At 44.7% G+C, this 27,365-nt stretch overlaps 1 protein-coding gene across 9 annotated transcripts in view; it reads left to right on the top strand.

Moving 5' to 3' along the window:
• Positions 1–26,050, top strand: part of mef2cb (myocyte enhancer factor 2cb) — a 69,714-nt gene extending 43,664 nt beyond the window's left edge. The window contains exons 4-11 of one of the 9 annotated variants that reach the window (XM_078170791.1): positions 13,515–13,658; positions 13,851–13,988; positions 16,553–16,742; positions 17,614–17,661; positions 22,966–23,138; positions 24,594–24,723; positions 25,107–25,242; positions 25,556–26,044. In XM_078170791.1, the coding sequence (XP_078026917.1) occupies positions 13,515–13,658; positions 13,851–13,988; positions 16,553–16,742; positions 17,614–17,661; positions 22,966–23,138; positions 24,594–24,723; positions 25,107–25,242; positions 25,556–25,901 (1,305 nt within the window). In that variant the 3' untranslated portion in view covers positions 25,902–26,044. Of the gene's footprint in view, positions 1–13,514; positions 13,659–13,850; positions 13,989–16,552; positions 16,743–17,613; positions 17,662–22,965; positions 23,139–24,593; positions 24,724–25,106; positions 25,243–25,555 lie in introns of all 9 variants that reach the window. The other 8 variants (XM_078170785.1, XM_033618692.2, XM_033618698.2 and 5 more) reach the window with 8 other exon arrangements.
• The last annotated feature ends 1,315 nt before the right edge of the window (positions 26,051–27,365 follow it).

The raw sequence follows: 27,365 nt of genomic DNA, 5'->3' as shown, positions 1-27,365 counted from the left end.
TTAAAAAGAAAACAAAAGAAAAAGTGGGGACCTGGTGAGAAATAACGAATATATATCGTTAGCAAGGTACCTATGGAGCTGGCTGGCCAGTCTAACACAGGATCAAACAGCATGGGACATGTTTTTATATCATATGGGTGTTGCTGGGCTTGTCGCCCGCCCACGGGTGGACAGGCCCACCGGGAACAGTCCTGCTATTCCAGATGGCACTCTGCACCTGACTACAAACCTTTTGCATTTTCGCGTTGGTATGAAATGTCCTTTGCTTTGGAATAGATTTCATCTTACATTGTTCCCATCCCTTTATATAATCACCTCTTCCTTCATATCATGTCTGGAGGTTAAAAAAAAACCCCACCATAAATAAACGTGGTTCGCTGATGTCATTATTGCTTTTGTTCCATCGCCATTTCCGTTTGGTGCAGTCAGATATGTAGTGTGTTAATGCAGCTCATACATCAAGGGATACAGCACTCAACGTATGGCTAACCTTAATGACAAAAACAAAGGGAATGGACTGGGTGCATTATCGTGGACAGTATTTAGAAGCGCAAATAAATCCACTAGATAAAGCATAACAGCTTATTATTTTTTGCAGCGTAGCGTGTGCTTTTATTCCCATTCTATAATTCATATTATTGAGCCTTTTTTTGAATTGTTAATGTGGCTGAGGCTATAACTTTGAGGCTCGGATTCTTTTTTAAACATGAGATCAGTTTTGTCAAAGTTATAATCGTATGTGCAAGCCTAAAACATTAAATAACCAGTAAAGCTGTTTACATCTATGCGGCGTCCCCAAAGCTTAGTTGGAGTCTTATTAGAACTCCATATGAATTGCCACAGTTTGTGCAAAATTAATCATATCCAAGTATATCAGAAGGGATAAAAAGTAATCCTCTATGCATTATATCATTTACATTAACCCATTTAGCATCCACTCATATCCCTTGTGTGCCTGCAAGCACTGATATCCTTTATGCACCAAGCCCTTCAGCCACTGTGTAGTCAGTGTATTACCCTGCCCCAGCTGAACCTACGAAGAGAGTTGTCACATGTTTCAGCAAGTGCCTGTGACGAGAGCTCCCTGCTTTGAAGCTCTCTCTTTAACTGTGTCTCCATTAGAGAGCAGAGGATGGCTAACGTGTAAACAGCCGTGTCAGGGGAAGACGCTAAAGAGCCTAGTGGGGGAGAGTGCTGCGGAGCACTACCTACACTGTGATCCCTGGAGGACTCGGAGCGACTCACAGCGGGAGAAATCGATCTGAAGAGGCCTTCAGCCTTAGCTGCGGCGTGCTAACGGGATTGGCCACAGGGCTGACACTGGCACGTTTAGCATGGGGTGGGAGGAGGGTGCTTGGAGAGGGAGGGGGAGCGAGGGGAACGGCAGCGGCGGTGGTGGTGTCGGGGGGGGGGGGGGCCTTGTGAGCCTTGTGTGCCGCTGCTAGGCTACGTCACAGGTGCAGGAACGTGGGTGGGTTGTTGAGTTTGGAGGGAGGCAGGATCGAAGCGGACTTCCTGTTGTGATAGCAAGATGATGAGGAGGAGGTCAAGAACAAGATAAAGGGCTGGATTCAGGGGTGTAGATTAAATCCCCCCACAGAGGAACAATATGGTTTTAAATATGACATGTGATATGTGACATATTTAATTTCAAATCTGTAGAAAGCTCTTGTCTTTAGAAGTATACAAACTGCACGCATCCCTCTCCCTCTGTTGCTGCTGTGCCTGAAGGTGTAGTGGGAGGAGAGGCAGAGGTAGGGGAGCGGAGCTCAGAGTGTGGGCGGCTGGCATAGAGGCCTGCTACATTAGCAATAAAGCTCTATGTAATTAGCATGTCTTTGGTTGATAATTAGCGTTGTTGAGAGAGTGGCACTGAGAGCGTTGCACAGCCTCTCTAGCTACAGCATGTTTACTAGAGGCTGGAGGGCTTTTTTTTTCATCGCTCCCTCACTCTTCTCTTTTTTCAGTTTTCAGTTTTTCACTGAACGTGTATAATCTCTAAGATACTTTTTTTCCCACATTAGGGTGAATCTATGTGGGGTCAACGGGTGTATGCATGTAAGAGACCGAAACAGGGGGGTTGAAAGAAAGAGATACTGAGAGAGAGGGAGCGAGAGGAGTGGTAAAGAAGGTCTTGATGACTCACTTGAAAACAGTCTCAGCTGGGAATGACACTTCCACAAATATCTGTGAAAGCAAAAGACCAAGAAACCAAAGCTAATCCTCTTCGGAGCACAAGTGGTAAAACAAAAGAAGCATTGCTAATCAGAATGGCTACACGTTATTACTGTCACATCCACAACAAATGACATCCAGAAACCCATAATAATTACAAAAAGAAGGTGGCAATCTGAAACAAATGTAGGACTTTTAATGTTCTGAATGCTTCCATGTAAGTCATGCAGGATACAGTGGTATCTAAAGTGGCTGAGAATCCCCCAAGAGATGGTAATAAAACATGCACTACACGGTGTTATCAGCTGTTACATAAACAAGTGGGGAGGTCCACTTAATTAATTGCTAATTGTTCAAAGAGACATGTAAGCTCATCTAGGCTCTCGTAGCTTGATGAAAGCAAACACAGAAAGCGGATCCTCCCATCATTGGATGTCCAAGCCGGGTCCAAATGTGTCGTCCTGGCAGGTCTACAGTACACTCTGAGTCTGGCTCCAGATAAAACAGTCAAACACGCAGATAGATTTCCTATACTTGCTGTCTGCCAGGCCGGTTTCCTGGACATGCGAACAGCATTAGAGGAGAAATGGGAAGCCGTGTTGGGAAATGACAAGAGAACAGATCTATCTCTGCTTTTTCCTCTCTTTTTTTTATTCCTGCAAAAGAACAATCACTTGCAGCTCTTATTGGTGATTTATTATGCCAGTATGGGGGTTGTTAATTGCAATAGCACATGAAAGAGTCTTTTCTTTCCCCACCCGATGACTGCAGATCAAGCCCAAACCTAAGCGGCGCTGGCTGGTTCTTGCTGTGATTGAACGGCCCCAAATCCAACAACACACTTGGGCCGTGCCAAATCCCTGTTCCACAATGTGTTTGTTTTCCCCACTGTCGAAACAAAGAACACAGGTTTGTGAAACAACTAAAGGGTTAGTGAGTGAGCTGTGATAGGGAGCTATATCCCTTCAATGCCTGGATATACCTGAGTGTAAAGAGGCAAGGTTGCTTTAATATTTGTGTGTACCATGTGCATGCATGGTATTGTGCTTATATACACACCAACGGAAGTGCGTTTGGTCTAAGTGTGTGCTCGCAATGGCTGCACTGCATGGGTGTATGTGTGTGTACATACACGGTGACAATTGGCTCGGACCCTGCAGAGCTGACGGCATTGTGATGACCTCAGCCAGCACAGCACACTCTGATGCCATTGGCTCAAGTATCACATGGAATGGCACATGCCTCTTGGTGCTGTGCTGACCTGCCTGCCTGCCTGCCTGCCTGCCAGAGGAAAGGCTGTTGGCCAATCCCATTTCCAGCAGATTAACCTAATCTGAAAGTTCAGCTCACCCTGTAATCTTAAACAGCAGCAGCAGGGACCTGCCTCACCACCCATCCTTAACTAGTTTCTCTCCCTTCTTTTCTCCCTTCTCTCCCTCTGTCCTCACCTAGACGGTACTATTGAATGAGAGGGGGAAGGGGAGGGACAGAGGGATGGATAAGTGCGAGAAGAGAAGGAGGGAGGGAAAGAGGGATGGAGGGAGGAAGGCTGGTAATTATTTCCAAAGGTCATTCTGTTAATGACTACCCGCTTGGCTAATGAGATTCAGCAAAGCTCCCTCACCATGTTTCACCCTGCGTATGTTTCACCCGTGTGCCGAGATGTGTGAGAAGCACAGGTGTGATTTCAGCCCAGTGACAGTCCACTGGAGGGAGAGAGGGAGGGAGGGAGGGAAAGTAAGGAGGGGTGTGGAGTTGGAGATGAAGAAACATAAAGAGAAAGTAAATCAAGAAGGTATGTCTGGGAGATGGCAAAAAGAAAACGAGCGAATGCAGCATATCATTACATGCCTCGCACAATGTTTCAATTGGCAATAACGCATGATTTTTCACACGTTCCAAATACTACAGAGACTAATTTGGCGGATTTCACTGTCATTTACCTCAAAAATTCCTGTCTTTATTAATTCAAACACCTTTTTCTCTGCTTTCTCATAATATTCTCTCAAGTCAACAGGACATGTGATCTCCCTCTCTGAAGTGCCAGTGTGCTCATGTTCTGCCTCGCTCTTGTGAAAATATTTTCCAGCATGTGTGCTATTCTGTGTGCTTATTTGGTTTCTAAACAGCATGGAGAACATTAGCCTTAAGGAGTTTTCTGTGTTGATCAGCGCACTGAATGACTTCTTCTCATGGCTTTCAAATACTGTATAATTACTCTGGCTTGAATGCCTTCACTAATTTATCCTGTACGACTTTGACATGTGTCAGCATCCAAGAGAAATAAGGGAGTCATATCATATCTCCTGTCTCACAGTTGTCCACAGTAATTTGCTTTGGAGTCGTTTTCGGAGGGTCTTTAGGATAGGGTACGTGTGGTGCAACATGGGGTGGAGGTGAGGGGCGGGGTTGTCACAGCGATCACAGTACCTCAGTGTTTACTAGTGACGAAGAGATCAGCAACATGGCTTGTTTTTCCTGGTGAGCTGAGGATTAAGGTCTGAAGCTGCTTTGACTGACTAAGTAAATTAACCTTGTGACATTGGAAAGCTAGCAGCATCGCAGTTTGTTAAAACAAAGAGTGGTGACATGTCGTGCACAGCGCATCTTCAAAAAAAAAAACAACGATGCTAGTTAGTATATGGGGTTGAAAATTACACGTTAACAAGTGGGCGAGGGAAATTGTCAATAACTTTTCACACACTTTATACTGTACTTTATGCGTTATTAACAATGGGAAAGTTGGCTCTGGAAGTCTTTGGCAGAGTTACAGACGAGCTGTAAGGTTGGTGGAAAAAACAAACAAGCAACCACATATGATACATATGTGTAACATCTTTCCGGTGTTGAAAGTGTGGTGAATCCACAAACAGAGGCGCGCCTTTGTCCTCCTCCTTTTCCTGTCAACACCCGTCTCCGTCCTCTTCGGTGTGGACTTAAAGCATCAGATAGAAAATTGTTGTTCTAATGCATAGGGAAGCGTGGTGAGACAAAGAGCAGAGAGCAAAAGAAAAAAAAGTCTCCACGTTTAGTCTCTGCATTTCCGTCACACACTCACATAAAACTAGTTCGTTAGATGGTTGAAATAAAGCACCACCCCCAAAACAACCACCGCCATCACGCTCTTTTATTTGATGTGCTCTTTTTTTTGTCTAATAAATGGCTCAAAAAGTGGTAGTGGTCTAAAAATAGTGTGTGGTGAGGCTAAAAATAGTTGCCTTGCTGGCGGTCCTTGCTGGGAGAGGGTAGAAGAATAGGCATGGAATCTCTCTCTCCCTCTCTCCCCCCCTTCTTGTGTTTGAAACAGGGTGGGTGGGGGTTGTTTTTGAAACAGAGGAGTGAGTAAGCGAAGTGTCAGAGTATTCATTCAGCCTCCGTCTCTCCTTCTGAGGACCGACCGTGAAGAGTTGCCCTCGGCGACCACATGCATAAGACCATTGATCTGAGGCCCTGCTGTGCCTATAAACATTTGATCCCTTGGATAAAGAAGCCTATTATTTAATTCACTGGTTTTTATACCCCCACACTTTACCAAACAGAGGCTTCCTGTCTGGGTGTTTTTGAGAACTTTTCTATTACAGTGAAACTACATTTAATAGTCAGTAGAATTAAGTGCATTTTAATCAGCTGATCTACCTCTGTTACAAGAGACGAACCCTGAGAGTGTCATCGTCACACAAACAAGTTCGTCTCCTCACACAATCTGCTCTAACGTTTGAAGCTGGCACGCTGGAACACATCTGTCTGTGGCGCCAGCCTCAGACATAAAGAGACCAAGTTTACTGAGTTCCTATTTTATAGACTATATGCCTCTTCCACTTCTTAAGAGTGGCTAAAAGCAAGATGACAGATAATGTATATGATCTACAGGCTTAGCATTTTATTCCACATCAGATGCCCGCTGCCCAGAAAAGCAGAACTCCCCAGACAAGAAACTAAGTAGCACTTGGATCTCTGTCAGAGATGTTTTTTAAGGTCAATATGCCAAAGCGGAAGTCTGAGGTACTCACACAACAACAAGAAGAGGTTTTAAAAATAGACTGTTTGAAATGTGCCAATATGTGGTCCCTGTGGTGTGGAGCGGTGAAAAAGGCAGGCCACTTCTAAGGCCGCGCTGCCAAAAGGCAAGGCTTTTCCACTACACAGCCCAAAACAATTCACGCCAGCCATTAAGATGAAATGATGCCTTGTTCTTTGAAACTATTTGTGGAAAATTCAGAATAATGAAGATCTATTTTTATAGATGGCATTCCCTGCCCTGCCTGGAGCTTCCCCCCTGGCCTCAGCCCCTCCCCTGCCATGATTGCTGCTTTGGACAGGGTGTGGAAACTCAAGGTCACAGTATAGAGGTCAACCGGCTGGTCATTGTTACTCAAGGCCTCCCTCAGGCTCCCTTTTCCTGCTGTGGCACCACGCGATAAGAGACAGAGAGACAAAAGACGATAAGTGACGATTGGTGCGGGGGACAAAGAAGAAATAGAGGGTGGCTGGAGGGGGGACTTGAAGTTTTACAAGTTTGCCACCCTAAGAGAAAGAGACATTTTGCTGAGGCTGTTGCTATCTGATCATAACTTTAAGTATTTAATTAAAGCCTTTATTGATAATGTCACAGTGAAACCACATGGGGACACATGTGAATAACTGAAATACACCACACATGTGGCATCACAATGTACAAGGCAAGAACAAGTGATTTCCACACACAATTTTGCAAATTGATTTTTATGTTGAATCAAAAATACATAAAGACACATTCTCATTTCTCTGATTTGAATAGAGGCAAATTATGCAACTGGAGCATAGACAGAATGAAAGATGGGTATGTTGAGGGTGCACATATAAGTGCCCTCTTTATCCAGTTTCACTGAGCTGGCATTGTGTCTCATAATGTCTATCTGGGTAATTATACAGTGTAGTGACTAGTGTGAATGACCACTTTGTTCCCAGGGCCGGGATGCTGCTGTAGCAAACAGTGTTGGATTCTGACATGTGCTTAGTGTTTGTCTATTCCATATGGGAAACACTGCACCATCTGGTATTGTGCTGTGTACTGGCTAGCGAAGACTGTCTGTCTGTGAGTGGGCTCTCGTCTGCAGCGGGCTCTTCTTAATGGCGATTTTAGCACATGCACCATCGCAATGCCACATGGAGGAACCTTATCGCTCTCACTTACTCCTAACACTTTCCTCTAGTTTTTGCTCTACTTCTCACTCCCCTTTTTTATGTCTAGTCAATCTAGTAATCCCTAGACAGCTAGTAATTACATACACAGTTAGCCAGCGTTATTACTGAACACACGACCACTTTGCCAGGGATGATGGATCCCAGGCGCCAGCCTTTGATTCTTGATTATAGTGCAGCAGGGCACCAGGAGTAAGGGGCTTCAAAGCCACCAAATCACTGAAAAGTCATTGATGCATAGTTTTTCAAATGTCGCCTCAACCAGTGCAAAGGGATGCACAGATGATGATGACTGAAAAAAAAAACAGGCAGGGGCAGGCTGTGATTTGGGGGTCCCATTCCTCAGATTGGTAACCTACAAAATCAACCATTCCCCCCCCCCCCCAATACTCCCTCGCACACATACACACACTTGCACACACCATGTAGCCATCATCCATGGGCATGCCCCTCGACATGGTCCTGGCATGTTCAAACCACGCTTCATGAAACTGTGGCCTTCTTGCCTTTGGTCTGCCATCTGCTTCCAATAAGCTAAGCCAGCCTGATCCCTCTGATGTTCCCTCCACTCTGAAAAGCAGAGAGAAAGAAAGAGTGAGCAAGAGAGACAGAGAGAGTGAGGGGGAGAGACAAAAAAAAACAAAAAAATGAGAGCAAGTAAGAATAAGCCAGACAGACAGACAGAAAAAGAAATAGAAATAAGGAGAATGAGAGCACATCTCAAACATACTATTACCCCATCACTGCCGCCAGCAAGGCCACCCTGAGCGTGCTCATTGTGCAGCAGTGCTGGGGGGTCTTAATCCACAGCGGGTCCACTTCATGACCACCTCCATCTTGTTATTTGTGATGGGAAGGGACAGTGTTTCTCCCCACTGCCTCACCCCTACTGACACCGAGCGACATTGCTCTTTACCAATCTGCTCTGACGAAATTGAGTTTGTCAATTGGTAAAAGCAAGGGAGCTCCCTGTTGTCCTGTGGTTTTCCAAACTTTTAGTCACCTTTTCCCCCTAATACATAATCTAAATATTGGGTTTGTGAGTTAGTGTGCAAGACCAGTACACAGATACCATTAAACCAGCTGTGTTCCATTCAAACTTGTTTTCACTGTCTGATTTTAAACAGTCTATTTAATTATTGCAGCCCCTAGCTTTAGATGACATTTTCTCGCAGATTATTTGAGCCCTTTTAAATCCCATTGTGATTCACTTTTGGATCCTAAACCAGTTACTGGAAAGACTGTAGTGCATACTGTAGGTGCACCCTGTGGTCACACTCAACCTACACACACAGTCTCACACATCCTGAAAGCAGGTCTGTATAATTTGCATACTGTCATGTCTCTGATAGTCAGAGTGAATCAATCTGTTCTCGACCATTTTTAACATAGTGACAAACAGAGGCTGAGACCCTGCCAGGCAAAGCTGTTTATTCCAGCACAATTTTATTATATTTTAACAGTACAGCTAACATGATTAACCATAAGTGGCACAGTTATTAATGCTTTTATATTGTGCTCATCTGTCAGCGACTTGTTTTCCATCGACTGCTGAGATATACTGCGGAACCATAAACTGCTACATTTATTTGGGAGAGCTCTTTGTACTCTGGTACTATACTATCTTCTTTCATAAGTCTTGGTTTTGCACACAATAGTATGTGTATTCCGAAGACCATACAGTGTTGGCAAAGATATAAAAGGCCTATTATAAACTGGTTGTTTTTGTAGAAGGTTTTTTTTTTTTACGGATGCTGTCAGCCATTGGGTTGAAGACATTGAAATACATTCACTGGCCTGGCTGTCGCCAATAGCCATAAACACAATATTGAATGTGTCGTACCCTTCAGCCACTGCCAAGATAACTGCAGAGGGGAATGGTCAGCAACAGAGCTCTTTCCAAACACAACCCGTCAACCAGCCCAAGTCTATCAGAAATAAAGATGTACCCATCAAGCCAACAGTGTTTTGACTCAAGCTTCTGTCGAGACGTGGTAGTATTGCAGGAAACGAGGGGAAGAGGACAGAGGTAGGGAGACGGAGACAGACTGAGCAGCAGACTGAGACAGAAAGATGGGGGTAGAAAGATGGATAGAGGAAAAGAGAGGGTGAGCAGGGTGGCAGAATGCCGAGCAGACGGATCCTGGTATGGCAGGAGCTCTGGGCAGGCGTCAGCTGTCCCTAGCAGACCCCCTGGGGCCACCCAGAATTCACACCCAAATACCCTCCACAGTTTCTCTCAAGAGCAACATGAAGTTATTACCCACACCCCAAACTATGAAATGAATATAAGGCTGGACTTTTTTTTCCCTGCAATTAAAACATCAGAGGACTCAAATCTCTGACAGATGTCCTAACACCAAGCAGTATACAATATGAATCACTTCCCCTGTAGCTCACGCCTGCTTCACTTAGCCCCCGATGATCTTGATCGAGCCCAAGTCGCCTCACTTAGTCTTTCTCGCTGTAGTCCTGTAGCCCGTCGTAGCCCAGCCCAGTCTAGGCCAGCCTAGCTGAGGGTGCAGAGCTGAAGGGTACTGATGAGACGGGTGTCTAAATATGTAGGACGCCGTGTCTATGCTGTGCCTGCTTCACACAGGCCCTGTGACAAGTCGAGTCATGAGGGAGCATCATGAAGAAGGAGTTTAATTAGGAGCAAGCCTCCAAAGGGGCCACAGAGAAAGACACAGAGCCAAGCAAGCATACACAGCTTTTTTGCAGTCTTTCCTCTCCGTCATACTTTTTCTTCCTCCTCTCCTTCTTTCTCCCATTTAATGTACTCACTTTCTGGAGCGTGCCTGGTGACTGTTAACGCTGTAGTCTCGTTCTTTCCCCCTCTCTCCATCAGTCTGTCTTAACTTCATAATATGTCCACATATGGTTACTTTTTTCTTTTTGTAGCAATATGAAAGGAAATTTAGTTTTATTCTAAGCCTTTTTTATTTTGAAATAAACCGACGTCTGATAAGTAAATAATAATTAATTTATATATCTTAATATATTAAGTTAAATGAATTAAATGATGATGAAAAATGTTATAAACAAAGGCAATAAACTTAAATATTGCTCTCAGAAAAGTTTTCATTTTATGCCAGCAGTCATTTTGTAAGAATAAAATAATGAGCATTTCTTCATGAAACTTAAAATCCGAGTCACTTGTGAAATTGAATAATTTCAATATGAGAATGATAATTTGAGTGAATATTGTGTGCATAGAATTCTTGGCACAAGTGAACTGCACCAAAGTGTTTTTGTTTAATCCTCATCCTATTAGCATATTCCCCAAAGACTCTATTTTCATGCCAGCTCTTCATACCCATACTCCTGTGTCTTTCAGTGAGAGGGTAGCAGCAACTTTTTCCAATGATCATTATTCTCTAGATCATTTTGAAATATATGTCTTTGTTGTGTCTTATTTAGTGATGATGTCACTGAAGAAGAGACTCAGAGCCTTGTTTGGAGCAGCAGTCGATGAATCTGTGACACAGGGGCATGAAATTCATAACAATTTCAGTGCAGAGATTAAGCAATGGGCTATGAGAGAAGGGGAAAATACATAGGATGACGAGAGTAGGCGGCAGTAGGACGGCAAGTGTGAGAGGCCCTTCTATGGCTATATGAGCACTGCAACAGATCCAATTGGTTGTTGGGTTGTGTGTCAGCCTTTGGCAACAGGTGTGATGTCTTAAAACAGGTGGGCATAACTGGGATGAGCGGCATACCATCCTTGTACCGCACCCTCAATGTGCTGAGCCCTGGTGGAAAGCTAAGCCTCTGCCACATGCTTCATAGTCATATAACACTCACGTCCTGGCTCCCTGCACCCAGTCAACACCCAATTCACCCCCCTGCCAGACCACCAGCTCAGTCGCCCCATTTGGGTGTCACCTTTACCCCAGCCCTCGTTCTCCTCTTCCAGCGCTGCCCCCAGTGTTATTCTTCCTAGAATGGAAGTGAATCTCTCATGCACTCTGTGCTGGCGGCGGTAGGTGGTGGAAATCTGTGCAAGTAGGAAGAAAAGTTGTTGTTGTTGTTTGGTTTGGTTTTTTTTCGCATGCATTCTCATGTGAACAGAAAAAGGCCAGTGGTTCAGCTCTTGTCAGTTCGATATGATGCATCGCCAAGGCCAGAATGAAACTACACAAAAGAAATAGCGAAAAGTTTTACATCTCACGCCTTTGCCAAAAAAGACAGCATGCTAAACCTCTGCAACCCCTTTGTTCTTTTGACTCATCCACCTCTGATAGAGCAAGAGTGCCTGATTCACTGTAGGTCTTTTAGAAGTCAGATCTCCTGCACCGCCTTGGTTGATTTGTTTGGTGTGATTTCCTGAAGACTGTCAAAGATGTGAGAGACGCTTTCAAATTCAGAATTCCAGATTTCCACTCTGGGGGCCAAGTGAGGATTCAGAGAGAGAAGAGGAGAGCCAGCAAATGTTGACACGCTTACAGTAGCTGCCTCGCCACGAGACGCCTCAGGAATCAAACAGTTATCACACACACAAAAGAAGCCCTCTAAGTTCACTAAAACCACACTCAAAACAGGCCTTTGTTGTGCTGACATGAGAGATGACTGGATTGTTATTTGTTTTCTAAGCAGGCAGATCGCTCCCTGTCACTTGTGCTGCTGGTTGTGATGGAGTAGCTAGCACTCGTATCTCTTCCGTGAGTGAGCACTGACGGAGACAAACAAATGAGAGGAAGAAGTTCACTGAGATTAACTTATCTTAGCATCTATCTTCCTCCTTGCTCCTGCTCAGTCTCTCTTTCTTTTTTCTTGACGCTAACACCCACTCTCACACACCCACACATGCACACACAAACACAGACTCATTCCCCTCTTTCCCTCCCTCCCACACAGAGACACACACAAGACACACACACACTCACACCAGTAGACACGTACGCACACTACAACATATACAGAGAGAGACACACACACTTGATCAGCATCAAATACAGGGTGTGCTAAAGTAAATTTAATTACGTCTGTCTGATATGGAGCTTCAGATGAAAGTAGGAGAGCGCAGTGTGAAGCGACGACTGCACAGACAGGAGCAGGCCCGTGATATTCCTCCTGTAGACTAATCTCCCTTTATTAAAGCCAGGAGGAGAGAGGGGGGGGGGGGGGGGGGGGAGAAGAGAGTGAAAGCAGGGTGGAGAGGAGGAGGGAGTGGGGTGCCTTTGATGAGATCTCTAACTGTCAGCTACTGTACTTTTCTTCTCTTCCGCTCTGTCTTTGTCTCTCACTTTATGAGGCAAATGAACACAGCACCTATCGGTACATGCCTACTTGCTCAAGCAAACATACCCTCGTGCTATCACACACAGTAATGTGCTCTGAAACTTATCCCTGTTGTTATGGTTGTCAACAATATCTAAAAAAGGACAGAGGCAGCTCTCTCTCCCTCTCACGCTCTCTTTGTCTGTGTCTCTCTTCCACTCGGAGGGAGTGGTGAGCCAGTGGAGAGTGTGCTTTTCCGCCTGTCTGCTGTTTTCTGGCCACTCTAATGGGGGCAGGTGGCCATCAGGTGGCCAAAACAGAAACTACCACATTTAATTGCACACATACCACAGTCGTGAACTCAAGCACCTCAACTGAGTTTTAATTCTATTTCATGAATCATGACACACTGATGATTATGGTTATAAAATGTGTTTTACTTTTATGACTTTTCCTTTTCCTGTGTAATTATGAGGTTTCAAGGTCCCATGATTTGTCATCTGGTCAAGAGTTTGATCACTTGTTATGTCTCGTTATTGGATGCGATGAAATCCTTTGTGCCATCTTGAATGTTTAGCTGCATGTTTTCTTGTGCACAAAGCGGCCAGTGTATCCTCGTGTCACCCCATGTTGACGGAGGTTAGAATGGAGCCTGCCAAAATGATTAAATTCTTTTGTGGAACAATTTCTCAGAAACAGACCAAATTTTTTTCACAGAAAAAAGAATGACTTTGGAAATCTGTTCATTTTAAATAAAGTGAGAAACCTTTTAATGGTTTTCCAGACTTTCCTCAAATTGGTCTTTTGTCAGGATCGATTCTAAAGGGTACCTCCTCACCGGTCATCACCATTTGTCCTTCCCAAGCTGTTTACCTGGGTCACTTTTCCCCACCCCAAAGCCCCTCAACTATGTTGTGCAACTACTCTGTTTGCAGACATTGAGAAAGAAGGGCCTAAACGGCTGTGACAGCCCAGACCCCGACGCAGACGACTCGGTCGGCCACAGCCCCGAGTCTGAGGACAAGTACAGGAAAATAAACGAGGACATTGATCTGATGATCAGCAGACAGAGACTGTGTGTAAGTACCTCTCGTTAAACCCTGAACCTTCCTCTCACCTTTCTTTCCTCTCTTTCCCTTTTTTCCCCTATGCTTTCTGTCGCTTCGTCTTCGTCTCCTCGTTTTTGCCATCTGTTCCCTCCACCCATCTCTCCGTCCCGTCATCTGTGTCTCCCTCCGTCCGTCCGTCTCTGTGGTTGTGGGACCTGGCAGGCATTAAGCAAGAAGGAGAACAAAGGCGGCGAAAGCCCGGAGCTCGAGTCTGCTCTCATCCTCACCCCACGCACTGAGGAGAAATACAAACAGATTAACGAGGAGTTTGATCACATGATTAAAACTCATAAGATACCTGTAAGTACTGGGCTGACACTACGCCGCATCCTCAGCAGGCTAACAAAGTGCTGACTGGCCAGTAACTGTTGAGCTAACCCAGCTAACCACCATTGTTTGCCACTAGACTAAATACACAAAGTGAGAGTGAGAGTAAGACCAGAGTGAAATGATATTGTATACTCACAGTGAAAAAAGAAAAAAGACAGTTCTTTGATTTTGCTTGATTACAGTTGAGGAACGGTCCTCTAATTTGACATTACTGTAACCATAACTAGCAGGCATTTCTGCTGTAGTAATTGCAGACTTTCTCTCATGACAAATTTTAACCTTACTGGGTTCCCTCCTTGAACCCGTTACCCATAATGCCTTGCCTGGCTCTCGGGGGAGGTGTGGTCTGCATGCGCTTTTCCTTTTCCTGCCCCAAAACACAGTGCTCAGTCACCCGCAACAACAAGGACAGGCGCTGTGGCGATGAAACAGCAGCAGACATTTAAAAACTCATAAGCATATCTCCTTCCTCACAAAACTCAATTATCTCTCCTCCTCGCTGAAATAATCGAAGGCAAAGTCTTCGGGTAGCCTCACAGCGTCTTTGTTAATAGACAAAGATGTGTCAGGACATGTCAGCTGCTGGATTTATATTATATAGTGTTCGTTTTACAAAAGGATCTAATCTATAGTCAGCTGCCAGAAACCACAAAATAAAAGCTGCTCTCTATGTAAACTGAGCCTGCCCCCTCGTTCAGAAAGCACCATCTTGGAATGGTTAGTGCTCTGGCCTTTCAGAGAAAGAGATAATTCCATGGTAGATAATTTAGAGAAGAACAGTAGTGTCTAAGCCGCGTGGAGCAGGGGGAGATGTGGTTAGAAGCAAGGCTGGGGTTGGTGAGCTGGGATGGCGTGGCGGTGTAGGGTGGGTTTGGGATCGGAGCTGGGTGGGGATGGGGGGGTGGAACAGCAAGGGTGGTGGTATTCGGGGAGCGGGGGTGGGGGTACTCTGCACACAACAAGTGGCAGTTCAGTGTGTGGTCAGGGTGGCTGCCAAGCACTGGGCCTCTGGATTGCAGGGGACTGTTGAGGGGAGAGAAGCGGAGGAGGAAGATGAGTAAAAACAGGAAGGATGGCACCAGTTAAAGGACAGCTTACAGACGGGGCCCTTACACCCAGCGAAGGGATGTGTGTACACGCAAATGTGAGCACAGAGACAGCTCCCCCCACTCTTTAAAACACCACATAGGGACGTCATGAGGTATAAAAACTCCAATAAGGAATCCAAGATGGAAGAAATTACTGAAAGTCTTCAAAAAATAAAACAGAACCAGAGACAGTCCCTCACTGGTTATAAAAGAAAGCTTCCATGGCGTTTTGGCGAGCCCACTCCTGTGTAAAGTTGCAGTAAAAGCGAAACGTTCAGAGGCCCGCAATGAAATAATATTTGGCCTGCAAAAAGAACATTAGCAAAGGGGATAAAATTGAAGAAGACAAAGCAGTGCCGGGGCACACATCCCACTTCCACGTAAGCCAGGCCGATGATCCCCCTGATGCGCTTCCTCCATGGCGCTGAGACACATGGCAGTAATTTAGGGCCCTATTTTCTACTTCCTAAAGCTAACATGCAGGATCAACCACTTCCAGGGCACTCCCAAGGTTAAGCCACTCTGCCAAGTGACACAATAAACATGACAAACTAGACGCCTGGGGCCGACAGGCTACCTCTACTCATGTTCCTGATGAGACTGCTGACTGATCTGAGTCTACCCCTTAATAACACTTTGCATTAGCTCCATGTGGCAGAAAAATAAATTATTCCTAATTGCATTCAGTTCTCCGGTCTTGAAGCTACTCTTGCAAGAAATATTGCAGACTTTTTCTTAAGTGAGGTGAAGACAGACTGAATTATCTTTAGCTCTTTTAGAACAGTGGGATGCCATTGGCTTTCTTCCCAGTAAACCATAGCCTCCTTATTTCTTTAATATAATAAACCAGGAATGTATTTCAGGGAATATAAATGTAATGACCGCAACATAATATTTCCTCAGGTCAACCTTTTGCCATCACAATGACAAAAGTTGCAACATGTCAGCAGCAGAAGTCCTTTACAGGGAGTTCTCTGTAGCCTCCGAAGCAACCTGCCCATGCTGGATCAAGTTTGAGTGACAAAGTATTTCCAACCCATCTATCATCATGGGGGCAATTTGAGTAACTCTGAGAGGAGTTTTCTAGGCGCTTACCCTTTAATTTCAGTGCTCCCCTCCACCATCCATACTGTCTTGTATTTTTAGTCTTCTGTTCTAGGAAGTTGTACCATTCATCTATGCATGGCTGTCTATTGTTAGCTGTCCATTTGTCCTTTTGAACTTGGCTGTCTCTGTCTTTTTTTTCTTCTGCTTTGACTGTAGTCAAACAATTTTAAATTCCTTTGTGTTCCTGGAGTGTTTCTGAATTGTCACGTCTGTCTCTCTTTCTGTATCCTTTACTCGAAGGCCTTGTTTTTTTTTTCTTCACTCACTGCAGTCGTTAGCATCTTCAGTTTAATCAAACTCCTGCCTGTGTCTCTCTTTTCCCCTCTCTTTCTCTCTCAGCAGGCCGTGCCCCCATCAAACTATGACATGCCTGTGTCCATTCCTGTTAGCAACCAGAACAATCTCATTTACAGCCATCCAGGTGGTTCCCTAGGCAACCACAACCTGTTGCCACTGGCGCACCATGGCCTACAGAGAAACAGCATGTCTCCCGGAGTCACACACAGACCCCCCAGTGCAGGTAACACAGGTAGGGTCTCACTCGCACTCATGCACCCATGTACATGCTGTTATCCCATCTGTCTATCTTCTCAACTGTGTGTGTGTGTGTGTGCCCGTCTGTCAAGCTAATACACACACACATTAAATGCGTGATTTATTTTATGACGGCTACCCGCAATATTCCACCTAAAGGCAGTGAATGAATCTAAAGTCCCTCCCATATATTTTCACATAATGCCTGCTCAGGATTTTTGTTCAAAGTAACCTGAAGATTTAAATCATATTAAATCCCAGCCCACAGTCTCGTTGATTTAGTGTGAGGTTCTACACATGGGATGTCTGGCCCTATGTATAGGCTTTTAGTTGCTGGTGACATAAGCAAATCAGGCCTGTTGGTTTGTTATTGTTGTCCAAAGTCCTTTTTCTGTCCCTCTGGTCTGAAGGCTGCTGCCCACACCCTCACCCTGTCATTACAACTGGATGCTAGAAGCGCTAGCACAAACTAAATATGAGTTTTGGCGCTCGCAGCATCCACACCAAACCGCACACGTTCTGGACCCTCCCACTCTTCCACCTCACATGGCTTAAAAATAATAATGTGTCATTTTTCTTGGACGGCAGCTTAATGCATCCACTCACAGTATCCAGTTGCTCAGAGTGTTAAGGTTTGAGTGGGAAGCAGTATTAGTTCTGGTATCAGTACACATGTGACGTACTGACACAAACACACACACACACACAAACACACACACACACACACACAGTTGGATTGTGATTAAATTGAGTTAGCTTCTGAAAGGCCAGCAAGGTAAGAGACATGAGGCATAGTGGATGTTATGTGGGTGTCTATCCTCTAATGGTTTTCTCTCTTTTGCTCTCCTCTCTCTTTCATCTTTCAGGTGGCCTCATGGGTGCTGACCTCACCACTGGCGCAGGCACCAGTGCTGGTAAGAATGGCCTCCTCTTCTCGTTCACAGTTGTCTGCTAACACACACACACACACACATACACCCACACATACACACTTACATGGCACCCACTCACCCACTCTGGGCCATAAAATGCATGACTAATAGTAACCCAAACCCCAAGTGGAGATTTTGTCCATGGTGTGTTGATGTTAGTGGTCGTGGAGTTCATCTGGGAATGTTTGCCCAGTGCTGGGGCTGTGACACATCCTGCCTGCGTTCAGCTATAAAACGGTACAACAAGTGTGAGGAAACAGAAATAAAATCGCACTAAATACTTGAAGCAGCAGATTGAGTGACGGGCAGTCAGGAGGGATGGTGGGCTTTTGTCTGTTCCTCTGTACAATGAGCCGTGTCTTCATTTCTACCACCTCCTGGATTTGGATGTAAATTCAAAATGACAACACCCATAGCTCCCATTTGGAGCACACATATGCTTGTTGCACTGTAACTGCTATCACATGTCTGCAACCAAACTAATTTAATGTTTAGAGTGGCTCACCATGCCATAATGATCCTGTGGAGAGTGGAGCGACCCATGTTTGAGGAACATGTGTAAGGAATCTTATGTGTTAGCTTCTGTGTGTCAATGGATTTGTCCCTGAGGACAAGTTTATGGCAAAGAGACTGCCTTTTAAGGGGTTAAATTTTACAGCCTGGACGTACAGTGCAGAGTGTAAAAATGGAGAGTGGGGGGGTCAGAGGGGTACAGCTGGGCAGCCTTGTCTGGCCCCTAGGGCTCCATCACAAGGGGTCAATGCCTGGTTTCTCTGTCTGGTCACTCATCACACACACAACAGGACCATTTGTTGTGGTGTGTGTTCCGTCGACGGCGTGCTGCAGATCATGCTTCAAATGTAGCCTTTGTGTCACCGCGCTGGAGGAACAGAGGCGCTCTGTGAGAGCTGTGCGTCGCTCAGCAGCAGCGAAAAACACGACGTGGAGAGAGAGTCATGTGGGAGCTAAAAGATTCCATTCAAAGCTCTCTTAAATCTCATCTAGGGGGACTAGGGGGAGAGAGAAAGAGTGTGTGTAAGGAGGTGGGGGGGGACCCCAGTGATGAATATCCACTGATGGTGGAAGCATGTGTGCAAAGGAGAAACAGTGGGGGAACACAGATGGAAGTGTTCTGTGAACTTGGTCAGCCATTTTAATGATGTTCCTCTAAGTGACTCAGTGTGAGGTGGCCCAGCCACTGTGGCACCACAAAGGCTGTTTTAATGTTCCTCTTCTCCTCACCGTACGTTTTGATAAGCTGATTGTACAAGTAGCTGTCTGGCCCATGTATGAGTGTCTTAAGTGGTGTGGCCTAAGTGACATAGGAGGTGCCTTGTGTGTGTGTGTGTGTGTGTGTGTGTGTGTGTGTGTGTGTGTGGTTCCGACATGCACATAAACACAACACCTCCTTTGTGCCTCTGATGTCATGGTTCCACTGTCTGTAAAGAGACTGACGAGAGAAAATGACAGCTTTTAAACAGCACTCTCACATGGAATTAGTATTACCTGGGCTAATGCTATTTCTGCAGTTTGGGAAGATTGCAGAAGTCGTTTGAGTCTTAATCCCATAAAAGTCTGAAAAGTTATTTTGCCACTGCTGCTTACCTAACATATATTACCAAGCATAGTTCTTCAGATATTTTGAATTTGGTGTGAATTGTCATCTCAGTAAACTGCCTTGTCTGGACAAACGATGATGAGGGTAACAGTGGAAATAAGAGATGTGATAGCATTTTTAGTGTCATGTAACTGTATGTTTTCACGTTTCTGAGAGGAGTCTAAATTTTTAAAGATGCCAGAGTTGCCTCCAAAAAATACTGTATACTGGTTATAACAATTGTGAAGTTGCAATAAACCCAAAATCCTTCACTTTTTTATGTTAAGGAAACAAGGCAAAGTCCGTTTTTGTTGTCGGTCGCCTAGCAACACTGTTGTCATGACTTAAACCACTTGAACTTCAAGCATATCGTGTACTTGTCTTCCCTTGTCAAAAATACAAACTTGAAAGTTCCCTTTCATTGCAGCGTTAGCGTGAAGATGCACTATGTTCCAATCATATCTGCAGATAATCCTCGGGATCTGGCCGGTACATTTAATTGAAACCCAGACTTTTTGTTTATCCTGTGCAAATATGCCGCATGAAACCCAGACGTGGGGGTGAAGTCTAAATCACACAGGGTCCCCAGCTAGTCCAGTGCAAATAGGGCACGCCACTGAAAGGCTGAGTCATCATGTCTCTTCTATGGAAATATTGTGTGAAGTGTGCACGTGCATGCGTACGTCCACTCATTTATATATGGTATGTGTTCAATCTGTCAACTCCTTCGCCGGCGAGGAGCGAGTGTGAAGTGGAGGAAAGAGACAGAACATGAAGGAGCGAAGGAGAGAAAGAGAGCTGATGAAGGGAGCTCCGGACCGAGGCCCCAGCTTGTATAAACCTCCCACCTCCATTTGTGCAATTATGTAGCTGTCATCTATGCTCCGATCAGCACTCTGCTCACCAAAGCACTGCGAGGAATTAACACGGAAACTCGAGTCACCTCTCACCTTGATCACACCCCAATTACTCCCTCAAATGAGCTGCATACCAGCTACATCTTTAAGACATCTCTGGTCAAAATCACACTGCACTACAAGCTTAAAAAGCACACGTACAAGAACTGACAACAAGCCAGGTTCAGCAGATCAAACAACGCTTGTCTCATTCTTGGCAGCACCTCACACCAACTGTACAAGTTGTAAGCGTGAGTGTGACACCTTAGTTCAGTTGGAGAATTCAGGGTTGAATGCACGTTTGGCCAAACCGCAACGGAAGAGTGTGTGTATGGGGAATAGAATGGAGTGCGCCTGTTAGACCACAACAGGACATCAGAAATTTGTTCAGTAACAGTAAAATGTACATGAGTTTAACCACACCTCTCCTTGGTGTGTGTGTGTGTGTGTGTGTGTGTGTGTGTGTGCGTGTGTGTGTGAGAGAGAGTGAGACAGACAGACAGAGACAGAGAAAGAGAAAGAGAGAGAGTGAACACTGGGGGAGCCTTGTCAAACACATGGATCTCAAAGTGTGCTAAGTTGTAACCATGGCACCTTTAGAGACAGATTGCAATCCTTCAGCTTTGAGCTCAGCTGTCCCCTCCACACCTCAGAAATAGGAAAGAGCTGTTTATCTGAATCTCAAATCAGGTGTTGTTCTCTACGTGTGAGTTTTGTACAGCAGCAACACAGACTCCTGGCTGGGCTGTGTTTAATTTTGGTACTTCCTGTAAACGGTTGACGCCAGCCTGCGCCGCAGCTCGACCGTGCAAAGCAGCGTTAGAAGAGCAGAGTGGAAATGAACTCTGGGTATCACGTCTTCAGCTCATATGATAGTCGAGCCCTCATCCCTTAGTCCCCATTGAATGCAACTGTCCTAAAATCAGGGTGATGAAGCTACAGAATAGAGAGACTTGAGTCGCAGTTCTTCCTTCATTAGCTTAATTAGCCAATGATTTTACTTTTGAAGTGCTTAAGGACTGGCCTATGCCACTCATGATCATAGTCATCTAACAGATAATTGACTGGACCGCAGCCATCTCTACAGGGTGGCAATACACAGATGTCTGATTAACTGTCACCGAGATGAAGTCCGTGTCATCTTGACCAAAGTGTGTATTAATGTCTCTCTATAGCTCCGTCTCTTTTTTTCATTCATCTGTACAGAAACACTGATGTACTTCCTGCTGGGTTATTTACTAAAGTGTGCATATGTGTGTTGGGTGTGTGTGTTTTATGTGTGTGTGAGGTCTCATTCATCTATCTCCACATGCACCCACTCAATCTCACAAAGGGCCAGCCATGAGAATGAGAGAGCGGGAAAACTGAAGAGGCAGCTGCGTCTTTGCTAATGTGAGATTGACACTGGAACCAAGAGGGTCCAATACAAAACACACACGTGCATCCATATGCATGGCTCGCGCATAAGCAGTCGTACAGCATGAAGTTTCAAGTCGCGCTGTGCTTATGTACACTCAGTGTGGCAGAAAAATGGTGCTTATGTAGAATCATGCACATGGCAAAATTGTATGCGGCTAAACATACAATAACACACAAAGTCTATGTTGTTAACATCAACTTGTACATGATCACACATACCAGCGGAGGCACTAAGACACACACACACACACACTCCAGCCGTCACACACACTGTTTTTCTCGTTTTCTGTCAGACGGCCTCATTTTCTCTCACCGCTAGCGGTCGTTTACTCTTCAGATTGTTCAAATTGAGCTTTTGAGACTTTTCATTTCCAAACAACAAAAACCTCGCTCTCAAATTAAACAAAGATCAGCGAGGGAAATTGCCCAGGAAGACATCTGCGACTCATTTTCCCCTGGAGTATATGATTAGGAAATTCATTTATGTCTAACGTATAATTCCTGCCCGTCTTTCAAGTGGGAACGTCCACACAGTGCCCTGTGTTCTACCCCTTGGAAGAAGGAAGGAGAAGTAAGGGGGAAAACAGCCTGCGGGATTGGGTTAGAAACAAAGACTATGTTGCTTGCAAGAATGCTCCACTCTCCTTTTTTTTTAATGATGTTGCTGGGATTTCGCCCCACCGGTTTAAGGAGGAAATGGGTGCTGCACTTGGCCCTCCTTATTTAGGGAACGCAGATCTAGTGGCAACCCCAAGGCAGGGTCTTTGTCTGGAACAACCACACATGTGTTTAGCTCTGATGGCCAAATGATGGGTCCCATCCCTCTGTGGTCTTGCTACCCGTAATTAGATGTTTTTACACGATTTGCTGGCTGTTGCAGGGCACATGTAGCCTTAACTGACAGTGACAGAGGTGGAGGGTGAGGTCCTCTCAAGTGGGTGCCTTCATTGTATGACTGCCAAACAAACAGCGGTGATCATCAAGAGCAAAAGCAAAAAAAAACTGTACGGGTGTTTGACTATCTGCCCCCACCAGTGTGCACCACTTTCATGAAACATCATTTACAAGTCTCTTCTTCAGACTGTTGAGCTATTAAATATCTACCACAGGAAGTAGAGATGAGACAGAAATACAGAAAGAGGTGAAAATGGATTCCTGTTGTTCTTCATTAGACTACACTATCATGAACAGCAGGATTTCCAAGATTCGTTAAACTTTAGAAACAGGTCTAATACCATATAGCTCTGTCTTTGGTTCAATTACCATAAATAAAGTACCATAATAAAGTATAATAAATAAATAAATAAATAAATAAATAAAAGTATATTTCATGTTTCTCTTTTTTTTCTCTCCCATTTTCCTTTGCTCTCTCAGGAAACGGATATGGGAACCACCGCAACTCGCCAGGTCTGCTGGTCTCTCCAGGTGGCATGAACAAGAACATGCAGGCAAAGTCTCCTCCACCCATGAACTTAGGCATGAACAACCGCAAACCTGACCTACGTGTGCTCATCCCCCCTGGCGCCAAGAACAACATGCCCTCCATTGTGAGTAATCTCTCTAACCCTCTTTTCATTTCCCTACTGTATATCTTCCTATCTATAGGGGGGTCCTTCGGGGGGGCGGGTTCGCTATTGTTGATTTCCTTTCATGTCCCCTCTGCTGCTTTCATCTCTTCATATCAGACTTGGGTTGATGAGGTTATGTTTGTGATGAGCTTGACTTTAGGCACATGGCATTTTTGTTGTTTTCTCTGGTGCCTTGGCAGCTTCTTAAACTAAAACCCTTCTTTAAAATTGACTTTTGGCCCAAGTCTGATATACTGTCAGACGTATTTCCTCCGCTGTCTGAATGTGGGTGCTGATACATGAAGCCCTGATATTTCTTTCTCCTCTCTCTCTGATAAGGTGTGTTAAGTTAGTAAAGTTACAGTAGTTCTTAGTTCTTTGTCACATTAGTTCTGTGTCCGTTGGCTCGATCCTACAGCAGCTCCATCCCTAGATCCACACGTAGTCACCGCCTCTATATTCTCACTTACACTCACTAATTTGAATTTATCACCCTCCCCTTTCAATGCCATCAGTCTGAGGATGTCGATCTGCTATTGGTAAGTCAGACTGCCACTCAGATTTAGATTTAGAATTCAAAAACAACCCAGACGGGCTTTAAGAATCTGAAACTTGAAAGCTTTTCTTACCAGATAGTTCTTGAGAGCATAATGTGCCTTGTAGAGCTGAGAGCATTTCAGTCACCTGAGTCTGACGTCTTGATTTGCATTCAATTTTTGCCATCACTGCTGAGATTATTACAGCTAGATACAGCATTTTGAGACTCCAAAGTAACTTTCACCTTTATTGTTGCTGACTCTGCTGAAGGCTCCAATGTCACCGCTCATGACATTTTGTGAGAGCACATAGTGCCATCCAGTGGTGCGTCAGAGTAAAAGCTGCCTGGCCTCTTTTCCGCCTCAGCCCTTGTTTATCTACTCCTCCCTCCCTTCCTTCCTTTTATCTTTTTCGTCTGCGCATTGAGTCTTGCGCCGCACACGTACAGCTCACAGCTTTTATTACCCGGAAGGTAGAAATGAAGGGCAACAAAAGAGTACTCTTTCATTTTGCATCAAACCTCCATTATTTTCTGCCAAGCCCTCCCCTCTGCTACAGTAAAGTGCCTCTCCCTTGCCGTCGCTACCCTGCGTTGCCTTGGAGACCGATGGTGTTACTATAGCGACAGTGGGCCCTCAGAAAGGGTGGTAAATGATAGGGTTGGCAGGGTTCAGCCGTGCCGCATGTCAAGTGATTAATTTCCCCAGAAGTTGGCATCACATTCATTCTCTCAGCATCTGTTGAGTGAAAGAAAGAAATGAAAGAAAATCAAAGGGAAAAAAAACTTTCTTGGTTTATGGCAGTTTTTTGTTTGTTTTGTCTGGGAGTTGATTTCATGTTCTCAAGCCTGCTCTCCCGTCTCTCTTGCTCTCTGTCTCTTCCCGTCTTCTGTCACAGAACCAGAGAATAAACAACTCCCAGTCTGCTCAATCATTGGCCACCCCAGTGGTATCAGTAGCAACTCCCACTCTACCAGGACAAGGCATGGGCGGTTACCCATCTGCCATCTCTACTTCATATGGTACCGGTATGTACTGTGTGATCTTTATACATTAAATTCTCATTTGTCCATTAACACACTCTCAATAATTCCCTTTTACACATGTCAGTTTGTAAAATATAGTTTCACTTGCCCAGTACTCTCCAAACATGTTTGGTTTTAGATTTGGTGCATCAGTAAAAATAATTATTTGACTCATTTCAAGTACATGTGTTGCTTTTGAAACCTCAAAATGTAAGTGTCGTACAACAGTTCCAACAGCAGAGGGTGCTATTGTCACACCAACCAACACTGAGCACATTGCAGCAGCATCTATCAGAGCTGCATTCATTTTTCAACTTTGTTTGAACTTCTCTGAACAACCTATGATCTTCATCCTCCTCTTCCATTTCCTGTGTTTTTGTACACAGAGTATTCCCTGAATAGTGCAGACCTGTCCTCCCTGTCTGGCTTCAACAGCGGCAGCTCCCTTCACCTCGGCTCAATGAGCGGGTGGCAACAGCAACACCTTCAGAACATGCAGCATTCAGCCCTCGGCCAGCTAGGGTGAGTGCACTGAACTTAATTTGAGATGTTGTGTTGTTGTGAAATGCATGATGTAACACATAAATCACCGGAGATTATTTTTTTGAGATGCCAAGAGTCCTTCACTGTTTTCAACTTTCACTTGCAAGGTCCAACACAAATATCACACCTCCCTGTTTTCATGTACATGAATGTGTGTGTATGTGTGTGTGTGTGTGTGTGTGTGTGTGTGTGTGTGTGTGTGCGCTCGCATGCATGTTTGCGTGTGACAGACTGACTTTGTCTCTTGCTCTGTAATTCTGTAACCCCCTTGCGTCTCCTTTCCTTCCTACAGAAATTGCTCTAGCTCTCACTTATGTCAGGGTTCAAATCTCTCCCTGCCCTCTGCTCAAAGCCTGCACATCAAGTCCGAACCTGTTTCTCCTCCTAGAGATCGCACCAGCAGCACACCGGGGGGCTACGGTGGAGTACCACCTCCCCAGAACCCCTCGTCCCGCCAGGACTCGGGACGCTCCCCTGTTGATAGTCTGAGCAGTTGTAGCAGCTCCCACGAGGGCAGTGACCGCGATGAGCACAGGAATGAGTTCCACTCACCTCTGGGACTGGCCCGGCCCGCCCTGGACGAGCGCGAGAGCCCCTCCATCAAACGGGTGCGCCTGTCAGAAGGATGGGCGACATGATAGCTCTGTCCTCTCCCCGGCAGTGCCCCGAGTTGCCCTGAGCCCCCCCCTCCCCGACAACGCAGCGTTAGGATGCCCACCCGAGTCAGCTCCCTCCTCTTCCTCCTCTCACTCGATATCACGAGTCACTCACCACCCAACCCCATGGCCTCTCTCCTTTTTATCTCTTTAACGCTGAAGGAAAGAAAAGGGACAGCCCTTTTCGAAAATATGTTTGTAATTTCTTTTCCTTTTATTATTTCCTTTTTTTCTTTTTGCTGAGTGTGTGTGCTATACATATTGACATTATTATAAACCAGTGGGGTGTTGTAATGGGGGTTTGGGAGGGTGGGTGTTGGTTGGGATGGGATCCGGGGGTATTTTTGTTGGGGAACTATGCATAAATTGTATTGTGTGTGGATAAAAAGAATCACGTATGCATATATCTTTACACGTGTGTGTATGTGTACATATATGCATATCAACAAATAAACAAAAAAAAAATAGTCAGGTACTCTGTTTCATAAAACGTACTTACACTTTGCCTCAGCGATATATCAGTGACTAGAGACAAGAAAAAGAAAAAAAAAAAAAAAACATTAACATGAGAGTGAGTGTGTCCAATGGAAAACACCTTAGCACTTGAGTTGGACAAACAATACATGTGTACAGTGTCGGTTTCATTGCTATATAACTTCTCTGCAGTTCTCCCTTGCAAAAATGTGTGTTAACATTAGATGATGTCATGTTGCAGGTTCAACGTATTTATGTAAATAGAGGGTCAAGGGGGGAAGGGGCAGGGGTCAAAAGTTGCCAGACATTACAAGATTTATTTACTCACTAAATGAAAAAGCTATTATGCAACATTTGAAGGATTGTACAGGTAAACAGGCAGACCCAATGCTAGACGTGTGGAACCTTTGATGACGTTAGCGCTCCCCTTAAAGAACGGAGCCGAGCGAGGACCACCCTTTGATCTAAGAGCTACGTTAGTGTAATCAAGAAAACTCTGGATCTAGTATTAATATTCAGTATTAATAAACGAAGAAAAAAAAAACGGAAAAATAAAAAACAATTGTACGATACACTTGCTTATATTTTCATATGAAAGGAATACAATGCAAAGCATTTTTGTGGCTTTTTGTAGTTTCTATAAGCCAGAATGTGTTTTTTGATAGCTTTGCTAATAAGAGATGGATAGTTCGCCCAGAGGGGAAATGAAAGGATTTTGCAGCCCTAAGCCATGAAAAACAGACTGAGATCCAATGCTTTGCTGAACTGTTTTATCTTTGTAGAGGTTTGTTTTTAAACGTGTATTTCTAATTATATATAATAATGGTAATATTAAGATTCTTTAAAAAAAAAAATCTGTGAAATTAACATGCTTGTGTATAGCTTTCTAATATATAAATATATATACTAATGATTTTTGTTGGTTTCTTAGTGGAGTTTCTATGTGCAGTTGCACATGTTGTCTGGTTTGTT

This window comes from Epinephelus lanceolatus, chromosome 9 (assembly GCF_041903045.1).
Source record: "Epinephelus lanceolatus isolate andai-2023 chromosome 9, ASM4190304v1, whole genome shotgun sequence".
NCBI lineage: Eukaryota > Metazoa > Chordata > Actinopteri > Perciformes > Serranidae > Epinephelus > Epinephelus lanceolatus.
The sequence above is the reverse complement of the archived record's forward strand: the minus strand, read 5'-3'. Positions and strand labels throughout refer to the sequence as shown.